At 43.1% G+C, this 26,247-nt stretch overlaps 1 protein-coding gene across 5 annotated transcripts in view; it reads left to right on the top strand.

The window, feature by feature from the left end:
• The window catches only part of LDLRAD3 (low density lipoprotein receptor class A domain containing 3), a 124,891-nt gene that overhangs the window by 22,237 nt on the left and 76,407 nt on the right, over positions 1-26,247 (top strand). For 3 of the 5 annotated variants that reach the window (XM_030041197.2, XM_030041188.2, XM_030041219.2), the window contains exon 2: positions 22,276-22,422. In XM_030041197.2, the coding sequence (XP_029897057.1) occupies positions 22,276-22,422 (147 nt within the window). Of the gene's footprint in view, positions 1-5,695; positions 5,742-21,081; positions 21,184-22,275; positions 22,423-26,247 lie in introns of those variants that run through there. The other 2 variants (XM_030041216.2, XM_030041206.2) reach the window with 2 other exon arrangements.

Here is a 26,247-nt window from a genome sequence, read left to right as displayed (position 1 = left end):
GGCATCTTGATTTCTCTGGGTTACTGAGATATTACAGACTTCTGTTTTTGTTGAAAATTTTAATGAAATTCCTGAGATCTTGTCTGTTCCTCTGGTCCCCATCTGTATAACTCTGTAGGTGATTCCCCAGCTCATTGGTTTGCTCTGAAGCCTTCCCAGTATTTGCCAGTTTGGCGCGCTCTGTCTGGACATGTCTTTGCCCCAGCTTCTTCAGAAAGTACACTTTGTAGCATACGTAAATATGATTAATGCCAGGAGCAATGTGGAGCTTTCAGAGTTTGTTTAACCAGCAAAATGATGCATGGGGTTATAGCAAGGTTTTAGAGATCTCCTGAGTTTTGATTTGGCTCAGTGAAAGAATAGCTGATGCAAAAAATGTTGAATGAAGCCTTAAAAGGCAAGAATGTTTTTGTAGTTAACCAGAAACTTATTAATTTTTGTTAACTTAGAATTTTTCCCGGGAATGACCCATCAGAGTAAAACATATCCAGGTTTGGAAGCTGCAAGTGGCTCAAATGAGACACCCAAAATATATGGATTAGGGGCTAAAGTATATAAATGCTTATTCTTTCTTAACTAGAGTGTACTGGGAAGTTTCTCTTCAAGACTTTTTGTCTAATGGGTAGTTTGAGCAGAGTGGCATAATCTTTATTTCAAGGCCAGGACAGACTTCTAAAAAGCAGGTGCTACTTTTCTTTATTGGAAACTGTTCAGAAGATTTTAGGAAATAAAGGGAACAGAGTTGGCAGGAACGAAAGCAGCAGCAAAAAATGGGAAAAGGAAGAAAGCTGGTACACCACATAGGCTAAATCCTGGACTGTTTCTTGTGTGGCCGTTTCCAGAGGCATTGGCCAGTTGCCTCCACTGTTCCTGGGGAAACGTTTGTTTTTCTCATGCATACATCAGAAGTTTTTCTGCTTTTTGTGAAATCTTCCTCTTGTCTACCTTCATTCCTGTATTCTTCACTGTTAAACACAGCAACTGTTGAAAGAGACAAAATCCAAGATTGCCTGTATTGCAAACAAACCCCTGATTTTACTGCTAGCTCAAAAGCAGTTTGTAATGGTGGATGGTATCTTGCTGTGGCAGTATTTGCTGGAAAGAATTGGTCACCAGTGCCTTGCAGAAAGATTGCACAGCCACTGTATGCACCCCGCATTAACATCCCATCTGCGTGGGGACGCTGTGTATGCTCCTTTACAATGGAGAAGCATCATTGCTCCCAGCTAGGGCTTCTGGTACAATGAATAAGTGAAATGGATAAGGTGAAACTGAACTCCTGTGAAAAGAATGAGCCTCTCACTTCAATATAATCCCTGCCATGTATCTTCCTAACAGCATGTTTCCCATTGACAAAATGCAAATGCCATTTATTTTTCTGTTATTGATTCGCTTACAGAAAGCAGCCGAAATCTAATCCGTGCAGCAAATGCTGAGTCACTTTATCTTCTGTATAAATTTTTATTATTACTGTATAAAGCACATCAAAGAGCTCAGTTTGAATGGGAGAAAATCACACTTTAGGTAGGTGGTTATAAAAGCTGTTATTTTTCACTTGAAGTGATTATTTTCTAGGTCCCTGGTAGTGATTATGGGAAATTCCCAACTTCAAATAAACAACCAGTTGTTGTATACATCTGTCATTCCTGAGCCCCATCTTCTGCCCCCACTTAACTCTTTTTGAGACTTGCCTCGTGGAGGGTATCTGACCAGAGTTACAGGAAAAGGGCAAATGCACACAGTCTTCTATAAAAGAAACCTCTCAAGTCTAAAGTAATGGCAAAATCTCTTCAAATAGACCTTGGGCATGACATTTGAAGAGGCTTGTGTCCTGTGATGTCTTACTGTTGAATTAGACCAGTATATTAGCAGATATCTCCAAAATATTGTGAGAGTGGTGCGGGGTCCTGGACGGTCTAAAGGGTGTCGCTGTGGCTGTGCCATGGCTTGTCATGTTTTCAATATAGGGTGGATGAAAATTGGCTGATTATAACCCAGCCTGGTGATCCTCTGAAATCAAGGTTGTAGTTTGGCTTGTTATGTTGAAATTGTTTTTTCTAAAGGTGTATATGTCCCTTTCTGCATTATCATTGCAGCCAGAGAGGAATGAGTTGCCTTCCCCTTGAAGATTCAGGGATGTTCTAAGTTCACTTTGCACCATGTTTTGCCACCCAACTCATGTGGTCTTCATGTATGCTCTCTTTTCAGTCTAACTCTTATCTCTTTGTTGAATTTGCATTCCTATTTGAAGAGGTTATAATCTATTTTCAGGTAATGCTTCTGTTTAGGAACAGTACCCCATCGTCACTGGCCATGTGCTGTCACTAGCATGTAGTACACTAGTCACTCTCCTCTTCTTAAACTGTTGCCTTTCCTTGACTCTGATTGTCTTCTGCTAATTCTTCTCCTAACTTCAACTGTTGCTGCAATGTATTGTTTGGAAAAACATTCTTGTTCCTCTTCCAGTTTTTTTTTTTAGGAGCCTCAGGAGAGAAGTTTCTGGTCTCCTTGTTTTCTGTTTTTAGGGCAAGACTTCAAAGCAGGAGCCGAGTTGCCTTCCCAGGGTAGGGAAGTCTGCAGATCTGTCTCTCTCTGTCTAGATTAAAATCGTGGTTATCTGTCATCAATCTCCTTACACTTGGAAATTAGCTCAGTGTTGTTGAGTGAGAAGTTATGAGTTTTTCCTTTATTGTTAAGGACATTGTTGACGTTTTGTTTTGTTACTCTGGGCTGCATCCTGGCCTTTCTTGGACTTGTCCCCTCTGCAGAGCCTCGCATCCCAGCTGTGTCTTGCAGGCTCTTTCCGAGGTGTGGCCTTTTCACACAGTCGTGTGTCCCGAGTTCTCCCCTTGTTACCAATACCGCAGCTTGCTTTCCCCTCCTGATGTGCTGTACCGACATGCAGTCAGATCCTACATGCATAAATTACTCTCCTGATACCATCAGGAGGATATCATTATCATAACTTCATCTTGTTTTGCTTTCTCCACCATGCTTACACAGTGAGTTTGCTTTCAGAGCCTTGCATGTTCTGTCTCTAGCACACCTGTCAAATGGTCACTCACCAGTAAGATGTCAGCGTGGGATACCAGCTTTCACTACCTACGTGCTTGCTGGGACACAGTGTGGCATGTCGGGTTCTGACATGCAGCTTTCCTTACTGGGGAAGACTTTGATATGCAGCTGCCAAGACAATTATTGCTCTTGAAAACTTTCCTTTGCTGTTCAAAGAAGGAATTGCGGCATAGTTGTTAAGGACAAGCAACTTTATTAGACTGAGTGATATCTGTTGGAGTTGAAAATGGCAGGACTGTTTTGGTTTTAGGTTGTCTGGTTTAGCCTGAGAGAAGCCTACAGCCCTGGTCTTGCTCTTAACCTAGGGGGGCGTTTCCAAAGCAGTGTAAAGTGTTTGGGCTGTCCCTTCTTCCAGGGCACGTGTGTTCCTCTCCCTCTCTTCTGTGATGGCAGATGCTCTTCAAACTCAGTGGGTTGATTCAGACAGTGCTGAGAACTAAATGCTTTTAGGTTAACTTTTTTTAAAGCTTGCTGCCCACCTGTGGTGGAGTTTATGCAACTGGATAGTAAGAGGGAAGACAATAATTTATAGTTGGGGTTGGAGAAATGTGGGGCTATCAGCTCTGATTTAGATCAGCTTAAGCTGTTGAGGAGATGCACCTTTAGCTAATCGCAGCTATGTACAAAAAGCAGCTCTGGTAAGTTTGAGATAGTGCTTCTGCCACTGACCAATAACATCATTCCATACTGCTGTCATCTTATGTATTTGGACTCTAAGGTGTCTGGAGGCACAGAGGTTGGGGTTTTGCTTCGTTTTTTTTCTTCACTGGGTGCAACATTCTTCTGCCTACCAGTTAACAATTTCTGTTTATAGGTTTTTTTCTGTAGTGTGTAGCTCTTGCTTAAACGGCATTCATTTGCAGAGGCTGATTCTGTGTGTGATCTGTGTGGTGGGACAGAAGACTGCAGAAATACTAAATATTCTTATAAGTGCTGAGTGGCTACTCATTGGAGAAGGGACAAGGTGATACCGCCTTAGCATCCTGCTGAGGGACGAGACTGGCATTCTCCTTCACAGATACTGCTTTGCCTTTCTCCTCCCCTTCCACGTTCTTGTGTTACTGCATATCTGGGCGGTTTTGGTTTTTGTATGCTGGGATGCGGACATGGATAGTGTGTGCAGTATCAGCTACCAACTCCAAAGGACTTCAGTGCTTTTTATGCCTCTAAGTTACAGCATACTTCGACCACTGCTGTAGTGAAACACTCCTAGAGCAACTGACATTATAGAAATCTTTTTTTTTTGCAAAGAATTAATGCTGACATTTACAGCCTCACAGTCAACTGCTGCCACTCCTTGTGATTAATTCTCATTGGAGCACCCTTTAAGTTACTGTTGTATGGCACAACAGAACAGCTTGAGGTAGCACTTGCATGTGGGGAAATAAACTAATAGTGAATTCAGTTGTTTTCTCCAGACACAACAACTGTGGGATTTTTCTTACATCGGGTGTGACACCTAAAAGAATCTGCCCAGCTATTAAGGCTGAAAATCCCAGAGTTTGCACAGTTAACTGCCATCTCTGAAGGCCCCTGAGTACAGATAATTCAATACATGTTTTTAAGCAAGAAAATGTGGTTAACAGCAGCCTTTTATGACCTCTTGCACCTGCATAGTGCAAAAAAGTCCTTGCAGAAACAAGTCTCAAAGAGCAATTAAAAACCTTTGATCTTTGAAAGTAAATGTTCAGATTCTGTGATTGGGAAACTTAAACTTAATTGTGCTGGGTAGGTTTTTGTTGACATGGCGTATCGTGTGAGGAAATTTAAACCTAGCCTCTTCCAATTGTTAGAAAAACAAACCAAAAAACCCCCCAAAGGGCTTGTTGTTAAATGGAATTTCTGTTCATCGGTTCTGTTGTTGTAAGTTATTCCTTTAAACTTGATTAATTTTGGACAATGAATTCACTTTTGTTCTGGACTTGCAGCTTGCTAGCTATTGGTTGGACAAATGTTTCTTTACCAACACGTCTCAAATGTGTGTACCTGAACTGAACTGACAGGATTTCTAATGGTTCTGCAGCCACGCTGCAAAACACCAAATATAACTTCAGTTCAAACTTTGTTGTTCTGTATTCCTTTTCTTGCCCTTCCTGTCATTTAATTGAATGATACGTTCTTCTTTAATCTTGGTGTTTACTTTGTACAAGATTTACTGTCCAGTTCTGCCATTTGTCCTTACCGGTTTACACAAGCTTATGATTTATACGGGGTGATGCTGTCGGAAGTATCCTGTTGCCAAGGGAAACGTTAGACAAAGAGGTCTCTGTTTCCTGAGAGAATAAGTAGCTAAAACCTGGGCATAACAGCAGAAAGTAACTATACACAGGTCTGTATATAGCAGTTTGGTTTCATCTCACATGAATATTTAAAGGTTGGATTTATGGGTGACTGATTAGGCCCTGCATTCTGAGAGCATTTTAAAATTTCATGTTTTGTTGGGTTTTGCAGACAGAATGTAATTGTCTCAGCAGCTAGTGAAATAAAGGCAAATTTGTGCTGAATCCCTAGGAAAGATCCTTGAATAAACTAAAACTTATTAGCCGTACTCCTCCCACCTTTCAAGGTGTTTATCTGTCGATATGAGACTGTATTTCTTTTCTTTCCTCCCTATCAATAGGCCATTCAAGATTAGCGCTCAGACTTCTTCCTGTTGAAGAAAGAAGGTAAGATTCAGCTTGGAAATCTTATCGCTAGGTGGATGTTGGCCATGAGTACGTTTCTCTTACCCTATCTTATCAGCAGAGTAAGCAGTGAGATGAGATTGGTGAAGGAAGAGTTTCAGCATTAAGAGTTGCTGTAGGCAGAGGAATGTAAACATCTCCCTGGCTGTGATTGGTATCATTGAACTTTCCAGTCAGCTCCCCCTGCTCGCCCTGATAAAAGATGGATTTGGTTCCTGCGGTGGGTCAGACCAGCAGCCAGAGCTGATGTTGCAACCCGCAACAGTCCTGTTTCTTTAGAAAGTATTTCAGATAGCTCTGTTCCAAGTAAGCTGACATTTAAAAGCTGTGAATATCAAGTGGTTTTTATCTTCCAAAATGATGGCAGGTAGTAATTTGACCATGAGGTCTACAAATCCAAGATTTTCTGCGATCATACCTGGAGGGGAGTTTGATATAAGAATTTTGATATTGATGGTAGTTTGGGACATGAGAAACAAGACTGAGATTATTTACTCTCTATTTACTCTCTTTTGCATCCATGCCCTGTTGAGAATAATTTAGGCTGTGTTTTCAGGGTGACTAATACCAAATGAGCAGATAACGCAGGCTTGACGCAGACAACTTATCTGTTCAGTTTGCTGAGATGCAGCAGTGTTGTCTGTGGGAGGACAGATGATACTCTTACTGATCATAAAGTTTACCAAGGCAGTTAGACCTCCTTCCCTTTTTTAAAATCCAAGCTGTTAAGGCGTAACTGGCAGATTAATCTGAGGTTCTTCACTGTGTCGGGTACTTGTACTTTTATTCATCTGACGCTAGTTATGGTATAACTTGATCTACTGTCTCTTCAAAATATGGTCTGAATCTGTCCAAGAGGAGGATAACATACCTAACTGTATCATAAGGGTGCTGCAGAGAAATCTTTCCTCAAAGGTAGAGAGGCTGAGCAAAACAAGATAAAATACTCTCTTCTGAGATGCTAAAACCAATTATCTCTTCTGTCTTCTGTACGTGTCTGTAGTTTGTAATGTGATCTGTGAGGCGATTTACTATCACCCTTTGTTGTAGGGTAGCCGGTGTATAGTGATGAATGTATTACATACATGGTTCATGAAGAAGTTGGATTCTTTTCTATATGCACAGATTCTGTCTTTTATCAAGAAGTGTGTTGAAAGTTACTGAGTATGGAGGGTATAAAATCAATAGGATTCATTTTGCTTTTAGCATGTTTGAGTATAGAAATTACATCTTTAGTTTTTTGTTCTTTCTTGCTGTTTTTGCTGCTACCCCCATCAAGATGCTCAGTTGCATTTTTTTTATGTGTATTTATATTGCTTACCTTTTTGCCACCAGTACTCTCATGTTCTTCCATCATATTAAAGCTTGAAGTTAAATCCAAAAAGTATGGATTTCTAGCCAGGAACATCTGGAAAAGGATTATACATCAGACACTAACCTGGTTGCAGTCAAAGCAAAGTTTCATGCAGCAGTGTCTTGGGAACCAAGCACTGTGATACTCCAGAAGGGTCTAAGGCAAACTGTGGGTGCGAGTCAGGACAGGAGAGCCAGAGCTGTTTCAGAAACAGGCAGATCACAGCCTGTGAAGATGACTATTGTTTTCTGATGCTGAAGCTGAACTTCTAAAAAATCTGTCTGAGCGCAGGACTGTGCCTTCAGAAGCAGTGCCTTCTACCAAGAAGTGGAAAGGCAAGCGGTCCTGTTAACGTGCTGGTGTTTGGAGTAGAGCTGACAACGTTGCTTGGAGTGATTTCAAGGGAGGGACGCCCCTGCCCTGAGCCTTAAAGCACTGTGCTAAAGGAGGTATCTTCTGAAGACTGAAAGCTGCAAGTCAGTGGTTGTCACCCTCTGCTGTTTGAAAGCCTTAATGGTCTATAATTAAGTGTGCTCCCTGCCATATCGAAATCCAAAACATGAGCTTCTCCCGGTGCAGCAGGAACTAAAAGAATCCCCCCAAATCTGCTGGTCTTACCTTTTCACTTTTCTTTGCTAAGTATGCACATTACTTCAATAAATCGAAGATCCTGTAGACTGTGCAGCAACCCCTTCTGTTTCTCTCCTCATTCTGCTTACCAAGATGTATGAACGTATACCTGGCTTTAAGCTGCAGGGACGTTAAAGTGATTAAGAACCTGACTGGAGCTGATGCAGAGACAGTAACTGGTGAGCTTTCCTCTGTCAGAGAGTAGGTTCCTCCAGGACTCAGTGTTTCTGGGGTGTCAGGGGGGTGGTGGTGGGGGCTGCCTGCTTTTGTTCAGTTGCACTGCTGTGGAATATTTTTTCGTGACAGTGTCTTCTGCTCTTTTGGAAGATCAGAAAGAGTAATAACCTGTGGGTAAAATGAAATGATTAGAAGAGAGTCACTGTTCAATAACCTGAAGATGACAATTGGTGGAATATGTTCTTTGTATTTCAGATTTTTATTCTGGACTGTGTTAACTTTCTGTTTAAGTGCCTGGAGATAATAGCTAAGCTCTTCTGAGAGTATGAGGAACATGTAATTAGGGAAAATGTTTCCATTCCAGAGGCTGTTAATTATTAGAGGGTTCTGTGTAAGTGCATGCTCCAATTCATTGCACAGTAATGGTTTTCATAGTTTGCTTAAAATCACCGCAGGGGGGAGGAACTGGAGAGGAGTATGGGATAAACAAAACAATCCTAAATTTGGAGTATTGCTCTTGCTCTAAGGGGTTGGGTGGATGAGTCAGTCTGAGTCGGTCTTCTCCTATAAGTTATCTCGCAGGATTGAGGGCAAGCAGGATGAGGAAACTCTTCAGTAAAGATAACCATTTACTCATGTGGCCATTATAGTAAAAAGAAAGAAGTTGGGGGTCATGTACTGACTCTTTTTGCCATGAGTAGCCAGGAGTCTCCCCTAATCAAAATTAGGGAGAAAGGTAGCTGTGTGATGACTCCGTTGCCTTGCAAAGGATCATAAACATTATTCACCAGGGGATAAGAAGGGCTCAACTCCATCATTCCTCTGTTCTTGTCTGGAGAAGCATATGCACTTCTTTGAGTTAAATGCTTAAATTCATAAGTGAATGAATTGGACTCAGTCTCGCTGCTGTCACAGTTCAGGCATGATCTCTGTGTTTTCCAGGCAGAATGTCAGCTTGGCCTGGTCATCAGGAGACTGGAGTAGTGTGATGGGACACACAAGCTTGTTATCTCCTCCTTCACCCTTACCTCCTATTTAATTTCTCTTAGGTACAGCTGTTTGATAGAAACACTCCTGTTTGACCCCTGTTGGCAAGTAGTTACAAGTCTATTGCCAAAGCAGAGACTGGGTTCATGGAATCTAAATTCTGTCCCAAGATCTGTTGTAGGTCTTGTGCACTATTGTGCGTAAATTCTTTAGTCTTTACTTTTTCTGAAGACAAAAATAATGTTTTTCTTCAGGGTGGTGTTATAGCAATACATCCCTCAAAGATATTAAGAGAAAGATATATTTACCCCTGCCACTTCTGTAAGGAAGCAATCTGGGTAACTTTAGTTTGGATAAGAACAGCGTATAATCCCCCTTTGACCTTCTTGCTGGGGAATGCTTCTCTTTCAAGGTGCACCCAGTTCAGTAATCTAAATAAGTATTTCTTCTGCCTCTCACCTCCTCCTTTTTCTGTTTAAACTTGTACTAGTTTGGAGCTGTGTTCACTCTGTGCTGTTAATGGCCCTTAGCCTGTTTCTCTTCCACCACGCTAACTGTGCTGAGAGCCCACAGACCTAGCAGATGTATGTATTTTTGGTGTGTACTCAAGCAGCTGCGCTGGAGACAAGCAAATGTGGGGGCTGTAGTGAAATGCCCAGTCCCCCAAATATAGAATCCAGCCACAAAGACTGTAGGATTAAAGTAAGCCTGTTCACCTTGGCTCACTTCCTGCAGATGGTGTTGCAAGAAAAAAAGCAAATGGTTGTTAAATATAATCTTCTAAATCATTCCCTCATTAATTCAGGTGCTTGCATGGCTAAGTGCTGAAATGCAGCACCTACTATAGGGAATGTGCCAATTGCTTAAACTACCACTGTAGGATATTTAGAAAAAGACGCTCTATTCTATGCATATTGTATCATTTATGGTGGAGATCATGATGCGTTAATTGCTCTCCAGTTCAATAAAGACAGCTTTTGCTGTGAGGAATTAATGGATGAAGGATGGGCACCTGATAGTAGTTTGTGTTCCCTGCCACTGTAGTTTTTCTGTCTAAATTGAAAGAAGCTATCCTTTTTAGTGCTCTAAAAAGGGTTTTTCCATTGCCTTTGATGTGCCTCAGTAATATCTGGTGTTTAATTGGAAGTAACCGTAGGAGTTTCTGCTTTTTTGACTAGGCCTGATCCATTTTAAATGTTGAAAATGCTAGATATTGAATATATTGCATCTCATGGATCACAGCTGGAAAACTGAAGGAGGGGAAGTTGAACCTGAACAGTGAGAACCTGAGCAGTTCCTTGAATAATCACTAATTTACCTGCTGCTTCGGTGAAGAAACATTTTTGAGCACTTGTATTGCAGTGGGGCTGTCAATATGCCTTTACAAATAACCCTCATAACTTCTAATGTTGCATAGGCAATGTAATCATCAGGCAGTTTAAATGAGGATAGGGGAGAATAGGGATTAAAACTGTTCAAGGGGATTTAAGTTGTCAGATAATCACTGGCAGGTGTCCTTTACTAGTGACAGATGGCTTAGGTGTTGTCAGAGGCTTCACAGCAGAGCAAGAGAGAGCTTGTCTTATTCTTTGCTTCCCAAAGCCAGCCTGAATGTGCACTGGGATGCTTTTCTTCTGTTCTGGCATGGCACCTTTGCAGTAGTACATAGGAAAGCAAATCAAGCTAAAGACTAGCTTTTATGGGGATTTATGAGATACGCTTATAAACGTGCAGCTGCAAACAACTTTTTGGGTGATAACAAAGGTCTTTATTTAAGAGATGGAAAGTAAACTTAGCCCTCATTAGCTGGATATTCATGGATGGCACGGCACGTGGGAGGATATGGGCAGGTATCTAGAGAACTTCTCACCTCCAGTGGCTTGGAACTTCACTCCCAAACAACTACAGAACCCTCGTGAAGTGGTAGAATATTTGAAAGGAAGATGCTGTGGCTATTCCAGAGACGCACAACTTACTGCACTGTGCTGGGCCCTGGCCAGTATCTACCAAACACTGCTTGATATTAGGCAGCACTCTCAGGGGGAAGAGAGGGAAAACAGAGCGACAGGCACCGTGGCTACCCCAACCCCAGTGACAGGCACTGCAGCTAAACCAGAGAACCAACCTGTGCCAGTATCAGTCGCCCCTGTACAAAATAAGAAACACACAAAGAAATCAGTTTGCTTAGTGAGAGATGAAAGTGAACCAGGGTCATCACGAGAACAGGAGGAAGAGGCAGAACCTGAAATAATCACCCGATCTCTATCCCTGAGTGAGTTGCACGACATGCAAAAAGATTTTGGCCGCCACCCAGGTGAGCACATTGTTACCTGGCTTCTCCGATGCTGGGATAATGGGGCCAGTAGTTTGGAATCAGAGGGTAAGGAGGCCAAGCAGTTGGGATCCCTGTCCAGGGAAGGGGGTATTGACAAGGCGATTGGGAGAAAAACACAAGTCCTCAGCCTCTGGAGGCGACTTCTGTTAGGTGTGAAGGAAACATACCCCCTTCAAGGATGAAGTTACATGTCACCAAGGCAAGTGGACCACCATGGAAAGAGGTATCCAGTACCTGAGGGAATTAGCCGTGCTGGAGGTGATTTATAATGATCTGGAAAATGAGCAGTCACCCACAGATCCAGATGAAGTCCAATGCACACAACCCATGTGGCAGAAGTTTCTACGAAGTGCACCACCAACCTATGCCAACTCATTGGCAGTAATGTCCTGGAAAGAAGGCTGTGGACAAATGGTGGACGAACTGCGGGTCCAACTCTGGCAATACGAAGGAAGTCTCTCTTCCTCCCTACGGGCCTGTGTCTCAGCTGTAGAGGAATTGTCCCCGGAGTTCCAGCAATTCAGTGGATATGTCCTTCTCCCCACCTGTACAGGCCCGCATCACAGCTATTGGGAGTAAGCATTCCTCTGCCCAAGAGAGAGGAGGTAGAAAGTACACATGACAGGCTAACCTGTGGTTTTACCTGCATGACCATGGAGAGGACATGAGGAAGTGGGATGGAAAACCTACCTCAGTCCTAGATGCACGAGTATGGGAGTTGCGAGAAAAAGCAATCAGAAAAAAGGATTCCTCTTGGAAAAATGCTGCTCCAGTTTCCCACGAGCAGTCCCCCAGACAGAGTAGAAGGGCTGATCTCATTTCTGATCCTCTTGAAGGGACTTCTGATTCACGTTTGCGAAAAGTGAGTAACGGATACTCTAACCAGGATTAGAGGGGCCCTGCCTCCAGTCAGGTGGAGGAAAGGGACAACCGGGTCTCCTGGACAGTGTGGATTCGATGGCCTGGCACATCAGACCCACAGGAATATAAGGCTGTAGTGGACACTGGTGTACCCGAATGCCATCAAGTTATAAAGGGGCAGAACCCATCTGTATCTCTGGTGTGACAGGGGGATCCCAAGAGCTAACCGTATTGGAAGCTGGAATGAGTCTAACTGGGAAAGAATGGCATAAACACCCCATTGTGACTGGTCCAGAGGCCCTGTGCATCCTTGGCATAGACTGTCTCAGGAGGGGGTATTTCAAGGACCCAAAAGGGTACCGGTGGGCCTTTGGTGTAGCTGCATTGGAGACGGAGGAAATTGAACAGCTGTCCGCCTTGCCCGGCCTCTCTGAGGACCCTTCGGTTGTGCGGTTGCTGAGGGTTGAAGAACAACAGGTGCCAATTGCTACCACGACAGCGCACTGGCAGCAATATCGCACCGACTGAGACTCCCTGATTCCCATCCATAAGCTGATTTGCCAATTGCAGAGCCAAGGAATGATCAGCAAGACTCGCTCACCCTTTAATAGTCCCATACGGCCCGTGCGGAAATCTAATGGGGAGTGGAGACTAACAGTTGACTATCGTGGGCTGAATGAAGTCACGCCACCGCTGAGCACTGCTGTGCTGGATATGTTAGAACTTCAGTACGAACTGGAATCAAAGGCAGCCAAGTGGTATGCCACAATTGACATTGTTAATGCATTTTTCTCAATCCCTTTGGCAGTGGAGAGCAGGCCACAGTTTGCTTTCCCTTGGAGGGGTGTCCAGTACACCTGGAATCGACTGCCCCAGGGTTGGGAACACAGCCCCACTATTTGCCATGGACTGATCCAGGCTGCACTGGAAAAAGGTGAAGCTCTGGAACACCTGCAATACATCGATGACATCATCGTATGGGGCAACACAGCAGAAGAAGTTTTTGAGAAAGGGAAGAAAATAATCCAAATCCTTTTGAAGGCTGGTTTTGCCATAAAAGAAAGTAAGGTCAAGGGACCTGGACAAGAGATCCAGTTTTTAGGAATAAAATGGGAAGATGGGCATTGTCAGATCCCTATGGATGTGATCAACAAAATAGCAGCTATGTCCCCACCGATGAATAAAAAGGAAACACAGGCTTTCTTAAGTGTTGTGGGCTTTTGGAGAATGCATATTGCAAATTACAGTCTAATTGTAAGCCCTCTCTATCAAGTTACCCAGAAGAACAACGATTTTAAATGGGGCCCTGAACAATGACAAGCCTTTGAACAAATCAAGCGGGAGATTGTTCATCCAGTAGCCCTTGGGCCAGTCTGGGCAGGAAAAGATGTTAAAAATGTGCTGTACACTGCAGCTGGGGAGAATGGCCCTACCTGGAGCCTCTGGCAGAAAGCACCTAGGGAGACCTGAGGCTGACCCCTGGGGTTTTGGAGTCGGGGATACAGAGGATCCGAGGCTCGCTATACTCCAACTGAAAAAGAGATATTGGCAGCATATGAAGGAGTTCGAGCCGCCTCAGAAGTGGTTGGTACTGACACACAGCTCCTCTTAGCGCCCTGAGTGCCGGTGCTGGGCTGGATGTTCAAAGGGAGGGTCTCCTCTACACATCATGCAACTGATGCCACACGGAGTAAGTGGGCCACACTGATCAGACAAGGAGCTCGCATTGGAAACCCCCATCACCCAGGAATTTTGGAAGTGATCATGGACTGGCCAGAAGGCAAAGATTTTGGAATGTTGCCAGAGGAGGAGGTGATGCTTGCTGAAGAGGCCCCGCTGTATAATAAACTGCCAGAAAATGAGAGGCAATATGCCCTGTTCACTGATGGGTCCTGTCGCATTGTGGGAGAACATCGGAGGTGGAAGGCTGCTGTATGGAGTCCTGTACGACAAGTTGCAGAAACTGCTGAAGGAGAAGGTGAATCAAGTCAATTTGCAGAAGTGAAAGCCATCCAGCTAGCGTTAGACATTGCTGAAAGAGAGAAGTGGCCACTGCTCTATCTCTGTACTGACTCATGGATGGTGGCAAATGCCCTGTGGGGGTGGCTACAGCAATGGAAAAAGAGCAACTGGCAACACAGAGGTAAACCCATCTGGGCTGCTGCACTGTGGCAAGGTATTGCTGTTCGGCTAGAGAAGCTAGTGGTAAAAGTATGTCACGTAGATGCTCGCGTACCCAAGAGTCGGGCCCCTGAAGAACATCAAAACAACCAGCAGGTGGATCAGGCTTCCAAGATTGAAGTGTCTCAGGTGGACCTGGACTGGCAATGTAAGGGTGAGCTATTTATAGCTTGGTGGGCCCATGATACCTCAGGTCATCAGGGAAGAGATGCAATGTATAGATGGGCTCATGATCAAGGGGTGGACTTGACCATGGACATTGTCTCGCAGGTTATCCATGAATGTGAAACCTGTGCTGCAGTTAAGCAAGCCAAGGGGCTAAAACCCCTGTGGTATGGAGGGCGGTGGATGAAATATAAATATGGGGAAGCCTGGCAGATTGACTATATCGCACTCCCACAAACTTGCCAAGGCAAGTGCCATGTGCTTACAATGGTGGAAACAACCACTGGATGGCTGGAAACATATCCTGTGTCCCACGCCACTGCCCAGAACACTATCCTGGGCCTTGAAAAGCAAGTTTTATGGCGACATGGCACCCCAGAAAGAATCGAGTTGGACAACGGGACTCAGTTCCGAAACAACCTCATAGACACCTGGGCCAAAGAGCATGGCATCGAGTGGGTGTATCACATCCCCTATCACGCACCAGCCTCCGGAAAAAATCGAACTATACAATGGACTGCTGAAAACTACATTGAGAGCAATGGGGGGTGGAACTTTCAAACATTGGGATACACATTTAGCAGAAGTCACCTGGTTGGTCAACACCAGAGGATCTGCCAGTCGGGCTGGCCCCACCCAACCGAGACTTCCACATACTGTAGAAGGAGATAAAGTCCCTGTAGTGTGCATGAAGAGTATGTTAGGGAAGACAGTCTGGGTTAGTCCTGCCTCGAGCAGAGACAAACCTATCCAAGGGATTGCTTTTGCTCAAGGACCTGGTACGCTTAGTGGGTGATGCAGAAGGATGGGGAAGTTCGGTGTGTACCTCAAGGAGATTTGATTTTTGGGAGAGAATTAGGCTGTATGATGTTAACTGCTAAATAACCTGCCAATGTATGTCATTGTATCTATAGTGTCTATATGCTATATCAAGGGTATTACAGTAAGAATTGCCCAAATGACTGAAGGATGGACTTTGAAACCGAGCCAAGTGCAACAGTGATAGAACTTGAACTGGCGGCCAGCGATTTCCTCCAGATCAACATCTTCAACCTGCAGACCAGGAGCGTGGGTTGCACCAAATATACCAGCCGCAAGCTCCAGAGGCAGCATACAACAGTCCAACACCTCCCACCATCTCTCCTATTCTGAAGGACTGTTACAACAGATGGAGCCCCAAAGTCATGGACTAAATAAAATTGATGGGCACATTAGAGGGATGGCCCATAGACTAAGGCAATGCTATTTGTGTGTGGGGGTGTGTCCATATATATACATGTATATAAGACAAGGAAAGTGGTGGTGATTAATTGGAAAATGTAGGTAGGATCTGGGCATGATGTAGATGGTATAGAATAAGGGGTGGACAATGTCCTGGGTTCAGCTGGGATAGAGTTAATTTTCACAGGAACCTGGGAGGGGGCACAGCCAGGACAGCTGATTTGAACTATCTAAGGAGCTATTCCATACTGTGTGCCATCATGCTTAGTATATACATGGGGAGCGGGCTGGGGGGAGGCTCTCGACTTTCGGTGGGGGAAGTGGTGGAACGTCGGGTTCCAGGTGGTGAGCAGTTGCACTGTGCATCACTCTTTTTGTATATTCTTTTATTACTACCGTTGTTATTGTTGTAACTTCTCTTCTTGTGTTGTCCTAGTAAATTGTCCTTATCTCAACCCTTGAGGTTCCATTTTTTTTTTTTTCTTTTCTCCTTTCTGATTCTCCTCCCCATCCCACCAGAGCGGGGTGGGAGGAGTGAGTGAGCGGCTGCATGGTCCTTTGTTACCGGCTGGGCTGAAACCACGACAGGGTGATAACAAAGGTGTTTGTTTAAGAGATGGAAAGTAAACTTAGCCCTCATTAGTGTACTTTCCTTACCTGTTTGGTGCTGTTAATGGGCAATCTTTTTATGTCCTGCATGCTTGCATTCGGTATGGGACCTTCCTCGTAAGAACTAGTGCCCAGTTTTCATTTTAACAATGGGTAAAATGTAGTAAAGAGGTTGACTAAGTTTGTTGCCCCAGACTCTTTGGGTGGCTGCAGGAGTCCTGACTTTGATGTTCTCTCATAAGCACAAACTGACTCTGCCTCCTGTTTCAGTACAGTGAGTGTTAAGCCAAGTCTACCTTAATTCCACTGGTATCTTGCTGACAGCATACTTTTATTGCCAGTGAAATTTATGCATGCACATGTTAAACTGAAGTTTATAAGCAAAGCATAACATTTGGAGTTTCTTCATGCTCAGCTTTTGAATTCTTCTAGGTGCATCATCTGCATTAGTAGATGTCTGTAAAGTAGATGTGGAGTGAGTCAGATGCTTCATGTCAACATAAAGAAGTATGGTAAGATACTTCTGTCCTTATTGGCTGATTTACAGGTGCAACTGGACCTGAATGTAAGCATTTGTAAGTAGTTTTGCAGCCTCTGAGGAATCAAATCTTCTAATATCCTACCATTCACTTAGCACTGCTTATTTGCTATCTTCTAAGATGACGGAGGAAGATCAAAAAGTGTTTGTTCAAGTCTGCCATTATTGCTTGCTTTTTTTTAGTTGTGATGTGTTTTGCTGGTGAGCAAATATTGGCAGGTATTGAAGGTATGTCTTTTTGATGCAATCTGGCTGCAAATTCCAGCTACTGAATTGTTCTAGTCCCTCTCCTTTTGTTTTCACAACACACTGCAGATTTTGGTAGAGTGAGAACAGATTTCTGTTGTGCTGAAATCAAACCTGGTGTGGATTTACACACGGCAAGGGGATAAGCAGAAAGAAAGAATGAATTTATTCAAGTATGGAGCATACTGTGTGCATTGTGTGATAGGAAAGTATCATGAGGACTCCTTTGGTCTCACAGCTACATACCAGCCTGGATCAAAATAATTCTCTTCATATTTGAAAAACATTAAGCAGTGATCCATTGAAAGTATCCAGTGAACATCCCAGGTTTCCCACAAAAGACATGCCAAAGGTTTGGCAGCGAAGAGTTCATGCTTCATCCTTGGTGATAGATCTCTTTGCAAAGAGGCTGAAGTTCTTGGCGTTGTTCATGAGGGTGTTGAACATGTTAACTGTCATGTGTTTCTTCCCCAAAACCGCCTTGGGCAGGGTGACTGCCTACTCTTACTGATTACATTTCCTGATACAGAGACAGCAGTGTTATCAGTAGTGATCTGTTCTGTAACGTGCACGGTTCTCTGGAATGCTTTCAGGTAAAGTTTTTTTTGTGAAAGATATCCTTGACTTAGTTTCTTAATACAGTGTGAAGTGCTCAGTATGACTTATCCTTTTATTTATTTTTCCCTGATTCTTTTTCAGTGAGTATTAAATATTTAGATGCTAACATTTTTGGAAGTGGCTGCTAAAACAGATTGACTTTCCTTACTCAGTCCCCTTCTAAGTGAAACATGAGTCCCTTTTTTTTATTCAGCCCAGATGGTATACTTCTTAAAGTGAGCAATGTGTTGCAGTGAAAATGGACTGCTTCTTTCCCCTTCTTCCCTTCCTCCTTTACTTAACGTCCGTATAGCTCATATTTGGGTTGAATTCAAAATTAGTCAAAGAGGCTGCAGGGTAAATATGTCAACTATTGGAAAGCCAGCTTGAAGGAATTTCTGCCCCTGCCAACAGGCGGTATAGCAAGTTGGCTGCACAAAACCTGACATCTGTATGGACCTTATTAGAAAAATGGACAAGATGATCTAGTTTGGTCCTTTCCATGTCGTGTCTTGTGTGTGTCTGTAACACTGCTCCTCCTCATGTGCATGCACAGAGCCCCCCTGAGTCATGCAGTGGGCTGTGTGCTAAGTGGGCAGGAACATCGCATTCCTCAGGGTTGGGAGGCGATGACTGCACTGAGGATTTCTTTGAGCGTTTTTACATCCGACAGAGGAGACTTGCAAAGTGAAGGAAGGAAAAGGAGCGATATGATTTAAAACAGTTCCACATGTGCAATTGTTTTGACAGTTCTTTATCCACCAATGGATTTTTTGGAGACAGAGTAATGCACGTAACAAGTTCCTGGATGCATTGACTATGGCTCTCAAATTTCTGTCTGTAACCTGCAGCTCTCTTTAGCAGCTGATGAAGGCCATGTTTTAAGTGAAATAGCTGTTGCTTTGAAATTGGATTGAGTCAGAGTACCGTGTTCCCATTCTGCAGCAGAGCTTGCGTAGGACTGTTGGCAAGTAACTTGATCTGCCAGTATCTTTTGTTTCCTGTTTGGTGAAATGGGTAGTAATACATCCTTGCTTTAGAAGAACATTGAGGATAAATTTATTGTATGACAAAGGTAATCCTATAAACAAACAACTTACTGGGTAAAAAATAAAATTTGGTGTCTGTTCCTGGAATGTTGCTTCAATTCGGTAGGGTAGAAGTATAGCTTTTATTTAAAGGAGTTGTTAAAAGTAACAGGGACTTGAGAGCTTTTTTGGGGGGGGTTGTTTCTTGGTTTGTGGCTTTTGCTTTTTGAAACTCTAAAAATTTCATGAATGATTTGACTTGGTCTAAATGTTTTCATTAAAGAAGCGTGGAGATCATGGGTAAAGCTTTTCAGGCAAGATAACAGCATTAGATCTGACAGGAGCTGAACTTCGGTTATTCTGCACAGGAGGTGTTAAAGGTATCCAGTTATGTTTTCTCAGGAACACTGTGGTGCTTAGGGGGGAGAAGACAGTTCTGTACTTAGGGCAGGTAGCTGTCGTTCTTAGCTAGCTACTTGCCCAAGTCTAGAAGAGGTCTCACTTAAGTGTTGACAGCAGGAATTTTCATCTTGAATAGGTGCAGCTTCCATGTGGAAGTGCAGTAGGTTGGATGCAAGATGTAAAAATGAGGTTAGACAAGAAGGTAGCGCAGAGCAACAGAGAGAGATGCCATGAGAATGACACCTTTTTGATGTTGCTGCCTAAATTTGTACTGCCTAGGTGCTTAGGTTCTGAGAGAGCAAAAGCCTCGGTAATTCCTAGTTCTCTTGTCAAGCTTGAAATAACTCTGGTTTACATCAGAGATTTATTCTTAGCCAGGACATTTCAGTTTTCTAATATTTGAGACCTTGTAAATTCTCTCTAATAAAAGGTATGACAACTACCAGGAAAGTCTTCCCATGGTACCATACTGACCTGAAAGCTATTTCATGGGGTGAGTGTGGAGTGTGGAGAAAGGTGTTAGGTTCTGCTGTTGAAATTCTTGGATGCTTTATAACAAACTTGAGAACATGGTGTATTGGCTGTGCCTTTACACTGCAAAGAATACCCAGATATCTCATCTGTTTCATATCTTGATCTGGTGACAGCATGCTGTAGTCTTGTAATACTGCAGCAGGTTTTCTCCAGTTGCAGGCAGAGGTGTTAGCTAACAACTCCCAGTGTGTAATAATAGAAGGTTGTGTAACGCTGACAGTTTCACCCTCTGTAGCTGTTTGAGAGTGGTGATTTTGGTTTGGTGATTACTTACTAGGTACAGGTCAATGATACGAAGACTGATCTGAATGTGTTCAGTCACTGGTTTAAGGAAAAAAACAAACCAAACAAAAAAAACCCCCCACCCTTGCTGGTTGAACATAGAACTGCAGAACTTAGTTAACAGTGATGCTGTAAGGCTGCACTAGCCCAGGGGCAGTTATCGACAGCGCCGTATCTGTTCAGTGTTTCGTGGCAGGACTAGCCAAGGACAAAACGTTCCCATTGCTGGTTCAGATTTAGGGACTCGGGCATGAAGCAGAGTTGGGTACAGCGTTTCCCCGGGAGCTGTTGGGAGCAGGGAAGGTGCTGCCTGAGTGGGCTGGAGCTGAGCTGCTTCCAGCGTGTTCTAGGCTGCAGCCTTTTGCCATCGCAGTGTAGAGAGCAAACCCGTTCTATCTTGATCAGAAGCACAGTGATGCAGGGAATGAAACTGAAGTTTGAATGAAACTGCTAAAAGCAAAAAGACGTCAAATTGGCAGCTGCATAGCCTGGCCTTTCTTTTTGCTGGCTCTCACTTTCTTTCTTTGACTCTCCTGCTGTAGCACCTTACAGGTGGCTCTGGGTGTGCGGCCAGCGGCTGAGATTGCCCCATCTGCCTCAGAAGACCTTATTTCCACCTTTTTCTGAACTACCTTGTCTTTTCACAGCTCAGGGCAAATTTCCATTAAGGTATCTGTTCTGTGCTGGCAGATTCTCAAAACAACCCCAGGAGAGTCAGCCATTTGCAAGAAAAATTACATTTGAGAGGAATATGTTGTCTGGGGCAGACATAGGCATAAAAAAAATACCTCCCTGAAGCATTCCTATCATGTCTTTTGAAACAGTAATGTAAAACATAGCAGTTTTGCCAGTGTCAGGGATGGAGCATTTTGCTACATTGTGGGGGAGGAAGGGAACCATCTGCATTTGGCTGCTTCAGGAGTTTCTGGAAAGCCTCACGCTTAGAGGCTCGTTTTGGCAGCCGAGTTCTCCAAAGATGCCTGTATGGAGCAGGTTCTTCCCTGGGACTGCAGGAATGAGCTAGGAAAGGGTCTTCCCTGAAAGTGCTGATCCTGGGAGCTGTGATCTGCTCTGTGGCCTCTGTAGTGTTGAAGAGTGGGACAGTGGCCATGCTGTGTGTATAGAGCTTCTCCTCGCCCCGAGAGCTCGGCTGGACTCCAACAGGAGCAGTAAGCAAGCTGGTGTGGGGTGGGCAATGGAAGGAACGGGCTGCAGCTCTGACACCCCCCCAGGGTGCCAAAAATCAGGCAATTATCCTCAAAATAGGTAAATGACAGGTAAATGATTAAGCTGCGCGTTAGCTTAATTTGTTCTTCCCGGTTTTGAACTGTGAAGATATGCGGGCAGGCAAGGGGGGGTATATTTTTGTGACACCTCCACCCTTATGTGGGAAGGTTTGTACTTCTCTTTTTTGCCTGGTCAAGTGCATGTTGCCTAGGACTAGCCTGGAATATGACAGAGGAAGACAAGGGGAAGGATATTCTTTCTCTCGCCCTCTGCCTTGTCTTGCAGCTTCCCCCAGGCTCGACAACATGACATGCCATTTATTAAAACCATTGAGTATCATTATCTTCCTTCACTAAAGTTTGTGTTTCTGTGATATCTGCATTCCAAAACCAATGCACAAAGCGGGAAACATGGTAGATTAAAATGGCTGACTAGAGCTGTGTTTAACCTTGAAGGCAAATCTCTAGATTTCCCTCCTTCATGGTTCTCTTGATCTCCAGTATCCTGCCACTAAACCCCCTCCACTTGGCAGACTCTTAGTGTGCCAACTGCCTTACTTAGCCTGTGGGCAGATGTGTGTCAGGTGACTATATTAACACCAAGAACCTCAATTCTAACATTGATCAGCAGCACTGTGTTTAAAACTTAATTGAAAACCTAGTATGAATTAGTCAATGTGTAACCTAGTTCCTAGCCCTTGGGTAGCAGCAACAACAAAAAATTATTTTGCGAGCTAAGTACTGATCTGACAAAAGCATGGGAGTATGGAGCTGAGTTCTTGTAGCCTCGTCTGTTTTGCTTGTGTTTAGAAGAAGAGATTTTTTTTTTTTTTTTTAACAAAATTTGCTTTGACCTGAGGATCCATAGAAGGCTGCATGTATGTTCCTAGAAAGAAAATAGCAAGAAAGAAATCTGTAAGATGGGGAGTATGAATGGAGAACAGGTAAAATGATAATTTAGGAAAAAGAAAGTGCTACCAAGTATGCTACCCCATACTGACGGGGTAATGACAGAATAACCAGGGTCGAGATCCATTTGCCTCATCTTCATTCAACCACTGATAAACAGCTTGCTCAGTGACTGCTTTTGCTGCTGTTTTTTTAAAATCCCCTGTAAACTTCCCTCTTTTTTGTTTGTTGTAGAGAGCCAACTGTTGCCTGGGAATAACTTCACAAACGAATGCAACATTCCTGGAAACTTCATGTGCAGTAACGGGCGCTGTATCCCAGGGGCCTGGCAGTGTGATGGGCTGCCGGACTGCTTTGATGACAGTGATGAGAAGGAATGCCGTAAGTGACCATCGCTATGACCTTAACATGCTTAATATCACAAGGCTTGGCTAGGTAGTGTTACCAGTGTGTTCTATAGTATGTATGAGGTAAGTAACAAAGCTATTGCCAGTTTCTTAATTTAGCTATTGTTAGAAAAAAAAGGACAGCCCTTCTTATTATTTCAGGTCTTTAATGTTCTTCAAATTGTCCAGTACGGCACTTGGTAGAAGGTACCTAAACCCCTATTCACAGATGGATAAATTGAGACAGACTGGACTTACAGTTCTTCCAGTGGAAGAGTGATGCTCTGTGATTTTTAGGGATCCTGTGTACACTGCTTCAGCACACTGGCCAAGTGCTATAAGTTGACCTCCACTACCATCAAGACTAGTTCCTTTCATTTCAAAATTGTTAACTGTATCCTGTTAATTTAGTTCTCTCCTGCCAAAATGTAATTCCTAACCCTTTGAAACTTCATACTAACTTTCTGGAAAATAGACCAAATGAATTGGTTAATAATGTTTACATGTTTTAATCCTTCCTACAGAACTTCCAGTTCTAGAGAGCTAAAAAATGTCTGATCTGTTTTTCCTCTTTGATTTCATCTTTTTCTTAGCATTAATTAAGCTTTAGTTAATGTTATTCAGCCATTAGTTAGCATGAACCTTTGTAGCCTACACATTTTACCCAGACAGCAAGATTATGCTGCAGCATAACACTATGATTTGAAATCCAGCTGGGAGTGAAAAAACTCTCAAATTTCATGTGATTCTAGAGTGACTGAGAAATTTCTGAGAAGTTACTACTTTTTGTCTAACCAATGTTGCTCTTTTACATATATACTTTATGAAGGTTTTCATTAACCTTAAACAGAATAATAAGAAGCTTACCTTTCCCAGGACACTTCTAAAACATCATTAGCTTCGCTTATGGAGCAGAAGGAAGAAAGAATAGCTTCTTCAAAATTAATGGACTAGAAATACCAAGTTTTGTTAAATGCACTTGCTTTTTTTAACTCAATGCCTCCTCTTTAACCCCGGTTATACATCCCTTTTAAAATAAGGGGGCTTTAATAACTGTGTTGTGGAAATCTCCATACACAGTTCGGCTTTAAGTCAGTGAGCTTTTCTCCCTTTCTAAGGCATTAAAAGTATCTGTATAAAATATCTGATGCTTTGCGGTCTTTATAAAGCCTCAGGCTCGTGTTGCAACATTGAAGACAGGTTAATTTTTTTTTTTCTTACTTAGATTTTAACATCTTGGGAAAGTATGGACATATTGTAAGCATTGATCCTTGTCATGCATGTCTGGTTACACCCTAGCAGAATTTATATTAGTGGGAGCTTTGGCAAGAATAAAAAATATCTAAAGTTCAACCTGTACCTTTCAGTGAGGTGTTCCTGATAACAACAGCTGTGTGACTCTCAGGTTCCTCATTACCTGGCTTCTGAATATGCTGCTAGCATGACTTTTGGTGTGCTGTTTCTACTTCTTAAAACAAGCTGAATGCTGGCACTTCTCTGTATTTATAGGATACAAACCCAGGACTGTTTTCTGTCTCTAAGAATGTTGTCATCCTTTGCCTTGCATGAATTTTGTTTCACCTGGTACAATTAGAAATCAAGATTTTCTTAATGAAAGCTGTGCCGGGTATTTACCCATGAATCAGTAACAGGAAAATATGCTTTGTGACTCTCTCTTCAAAAATTTCCTTACCAAAATCAGTTGGATCTAGTGAATTGCAGACAGTAATGAACATAGTAACTGACAATAAAATATAAATAGCTGCAAAATGACAATTCATAAAAGTTCTTGTCATGACAGACTCAAATAAACCTCACTGATCTAGGCTATGCTGCAACTATGAATTTAAGTTTCTGCAGAATTGTCCTTTGTTGGGTTTTTTATTTAAATACTTCCAGCCCACTTGATTGGTTAACAGTTTTCTGGATGAGCATCCTTTTGATCCTGCCCAAATTAACAGACTGTTTTTTCCTCTTCCTATATATCTTCTGTCTGCTATCTGAGCACCTTCATAAATGTAAAATTAGCATGGAAAAGAGACAACAGGGAGAGCAAGCGATTCATATCCTGTGCTGGCCTGCAGTTAGCAGGTCAGATAAGCCAAAACAGAATGGAGATAGTGCTCATTTGAATCTCCAAACAAAAAATTAATATTCATGCAAAAAATGTTCTGTAATGCATCCAGAGAGCTTCAAGCTGTCTGTTCAGCACCTCCATCCTCTCCATTTTAGTAGGCAGCTTTTAACTCTGTGTATGCTGCCATGAGAAGCATGTCTAATGAACCAGCCACTGTGGGGGGGTGTTGCTGAATATGCTTGTGTAGCTACGGTCTGTGCACCATGGCAGAGACATGGGATGTGAGAGGAGTCACTGGGGGAAAGAATTACAGCATTAGTAAGGAGACTGGCATGGTTTTGTGCTGGTAGCTGTTGGCTTATGTCTGAATTGAGGAAGTTGGCTTACTGTCTGAAGGATGGGTGATTCCTTCTAACCCAAGAAACATCCCCTTTTGAATCCTGCTGAGCACCGAGCCTCGGTGATAGCTTCAGAGGGACAGTCACTTATGTATGTGAGTATATACATAAAGTGTGTAGCTAAAAAAGTTTGGTTTACTCTCTTGATGAATTTTGGAAATGGTCCCATTCTTACAGTGTACTGTTAGAGTTACTGACCAGTCTTCTACATCAGAAACTAATAAAAATTTAGATAGGCTTATACAGCCCAAATCTGGTGTTAGAGGAGTCCTTAGCTCAGAGTTCAGGCATTGAAAGGCAGCCCTGGTGTCTTAATCTGAGAAGGGCAAAGGAAGAAGAAAAATCACTTGTCTCTTCTCCCCCCTCCAACTTGTGTCAATCTGTAAAGATAGGCTCCTAGATTACTTTAGGCTGGAAAGGCTTCTGGAGGTGGTTTGGTCCAGCTGCCTGCTCAGAGCAGGACTAACTTGGATCAGGGTTGCTCAGGGCCTCGTCCGGTTAAGTTTTGCACGTTTCCAAGGATGGAGAGTCCACAGCCCCACTGGGCACCTGTTCCAGGGTTTGAATATGCCCACTGGAAAATTTTTTTTCCTGGTACATGATCAGTCTCCAGTGATGAGATAGGAGCTGTACCAAACAATTTTTAAAGATGTGCAGTGCGATTAACATTCAGATCCTCTGGCCTTAGTTTGTGGGAGAGGGGAATCTAGGAGCCCAGCAATTGTTCTTGTCTGCAGAAACAGCAGCTGAAAACGAAGAACAGTTGACATTCAAAATGTGTAAGCATGCGCGTCGCATCTGGTTGTGTCATTGTACCAGTTTGTGTTGTGTTACTTGTGTCAGGCAACTCCAGGGAGGACAGCTATGCTTTAAAGTGTCATGCTAGCATCGCAAGGGTTGGAGCATGTGTGTGTATAGGTATAAAACTTTTTAATTTTTTTAATTGTTTTAGGCTAGGCTTTGTTACCTTCCTCCTATCAGAATAGGACTCTACTTACTAAAACTTACCTTGCAGCAAAATTGGAGTCCTTTGTTTTCTGCTGTGATGTTGCTTTGCATTAGCTGAGCTGTTGATAGTGAAGACAAAGCCATAGGAGTTGCATTAGCAGCATGAGATGGCTGAGTTCCCAGTGTGTTACTACTGAGCCGTGCTTTAAGCTGCTTTGTTTGCGATTCCTCATCGACTAACTAGTTCTCTTTGAAAGGCTTTAACCTTGCTTTAAAGTGTTTGTGTGTGACAAGGAGTTTGGTTACAGGATTCACTTGGTACTGTGGACTGCTTTTTCTGTGAATACCAGTATGCTGTGTTTTGGCGTGCCCACTGAGGAAGTTTCATGCATGTGTG

The sequence above is a fragment of the Aquila chrysaetos genome, chromosome 2 (genome assembly GCF_900496995.4).
Source record: "Aquila chrysaetos chrysaetos chromosome 2, bAquChr1.4, whole genome shotgun sequence".
Classification (NCBI taxonomy): Eukaryota; Metazoa; Chordata; class Aves; order Accipitriformes; family Accipitridae; genus Aquila; species Aquila chrysaetos.
This window is presented reverse-complemented; position numbering and strand designations above follow the sequence as displayed.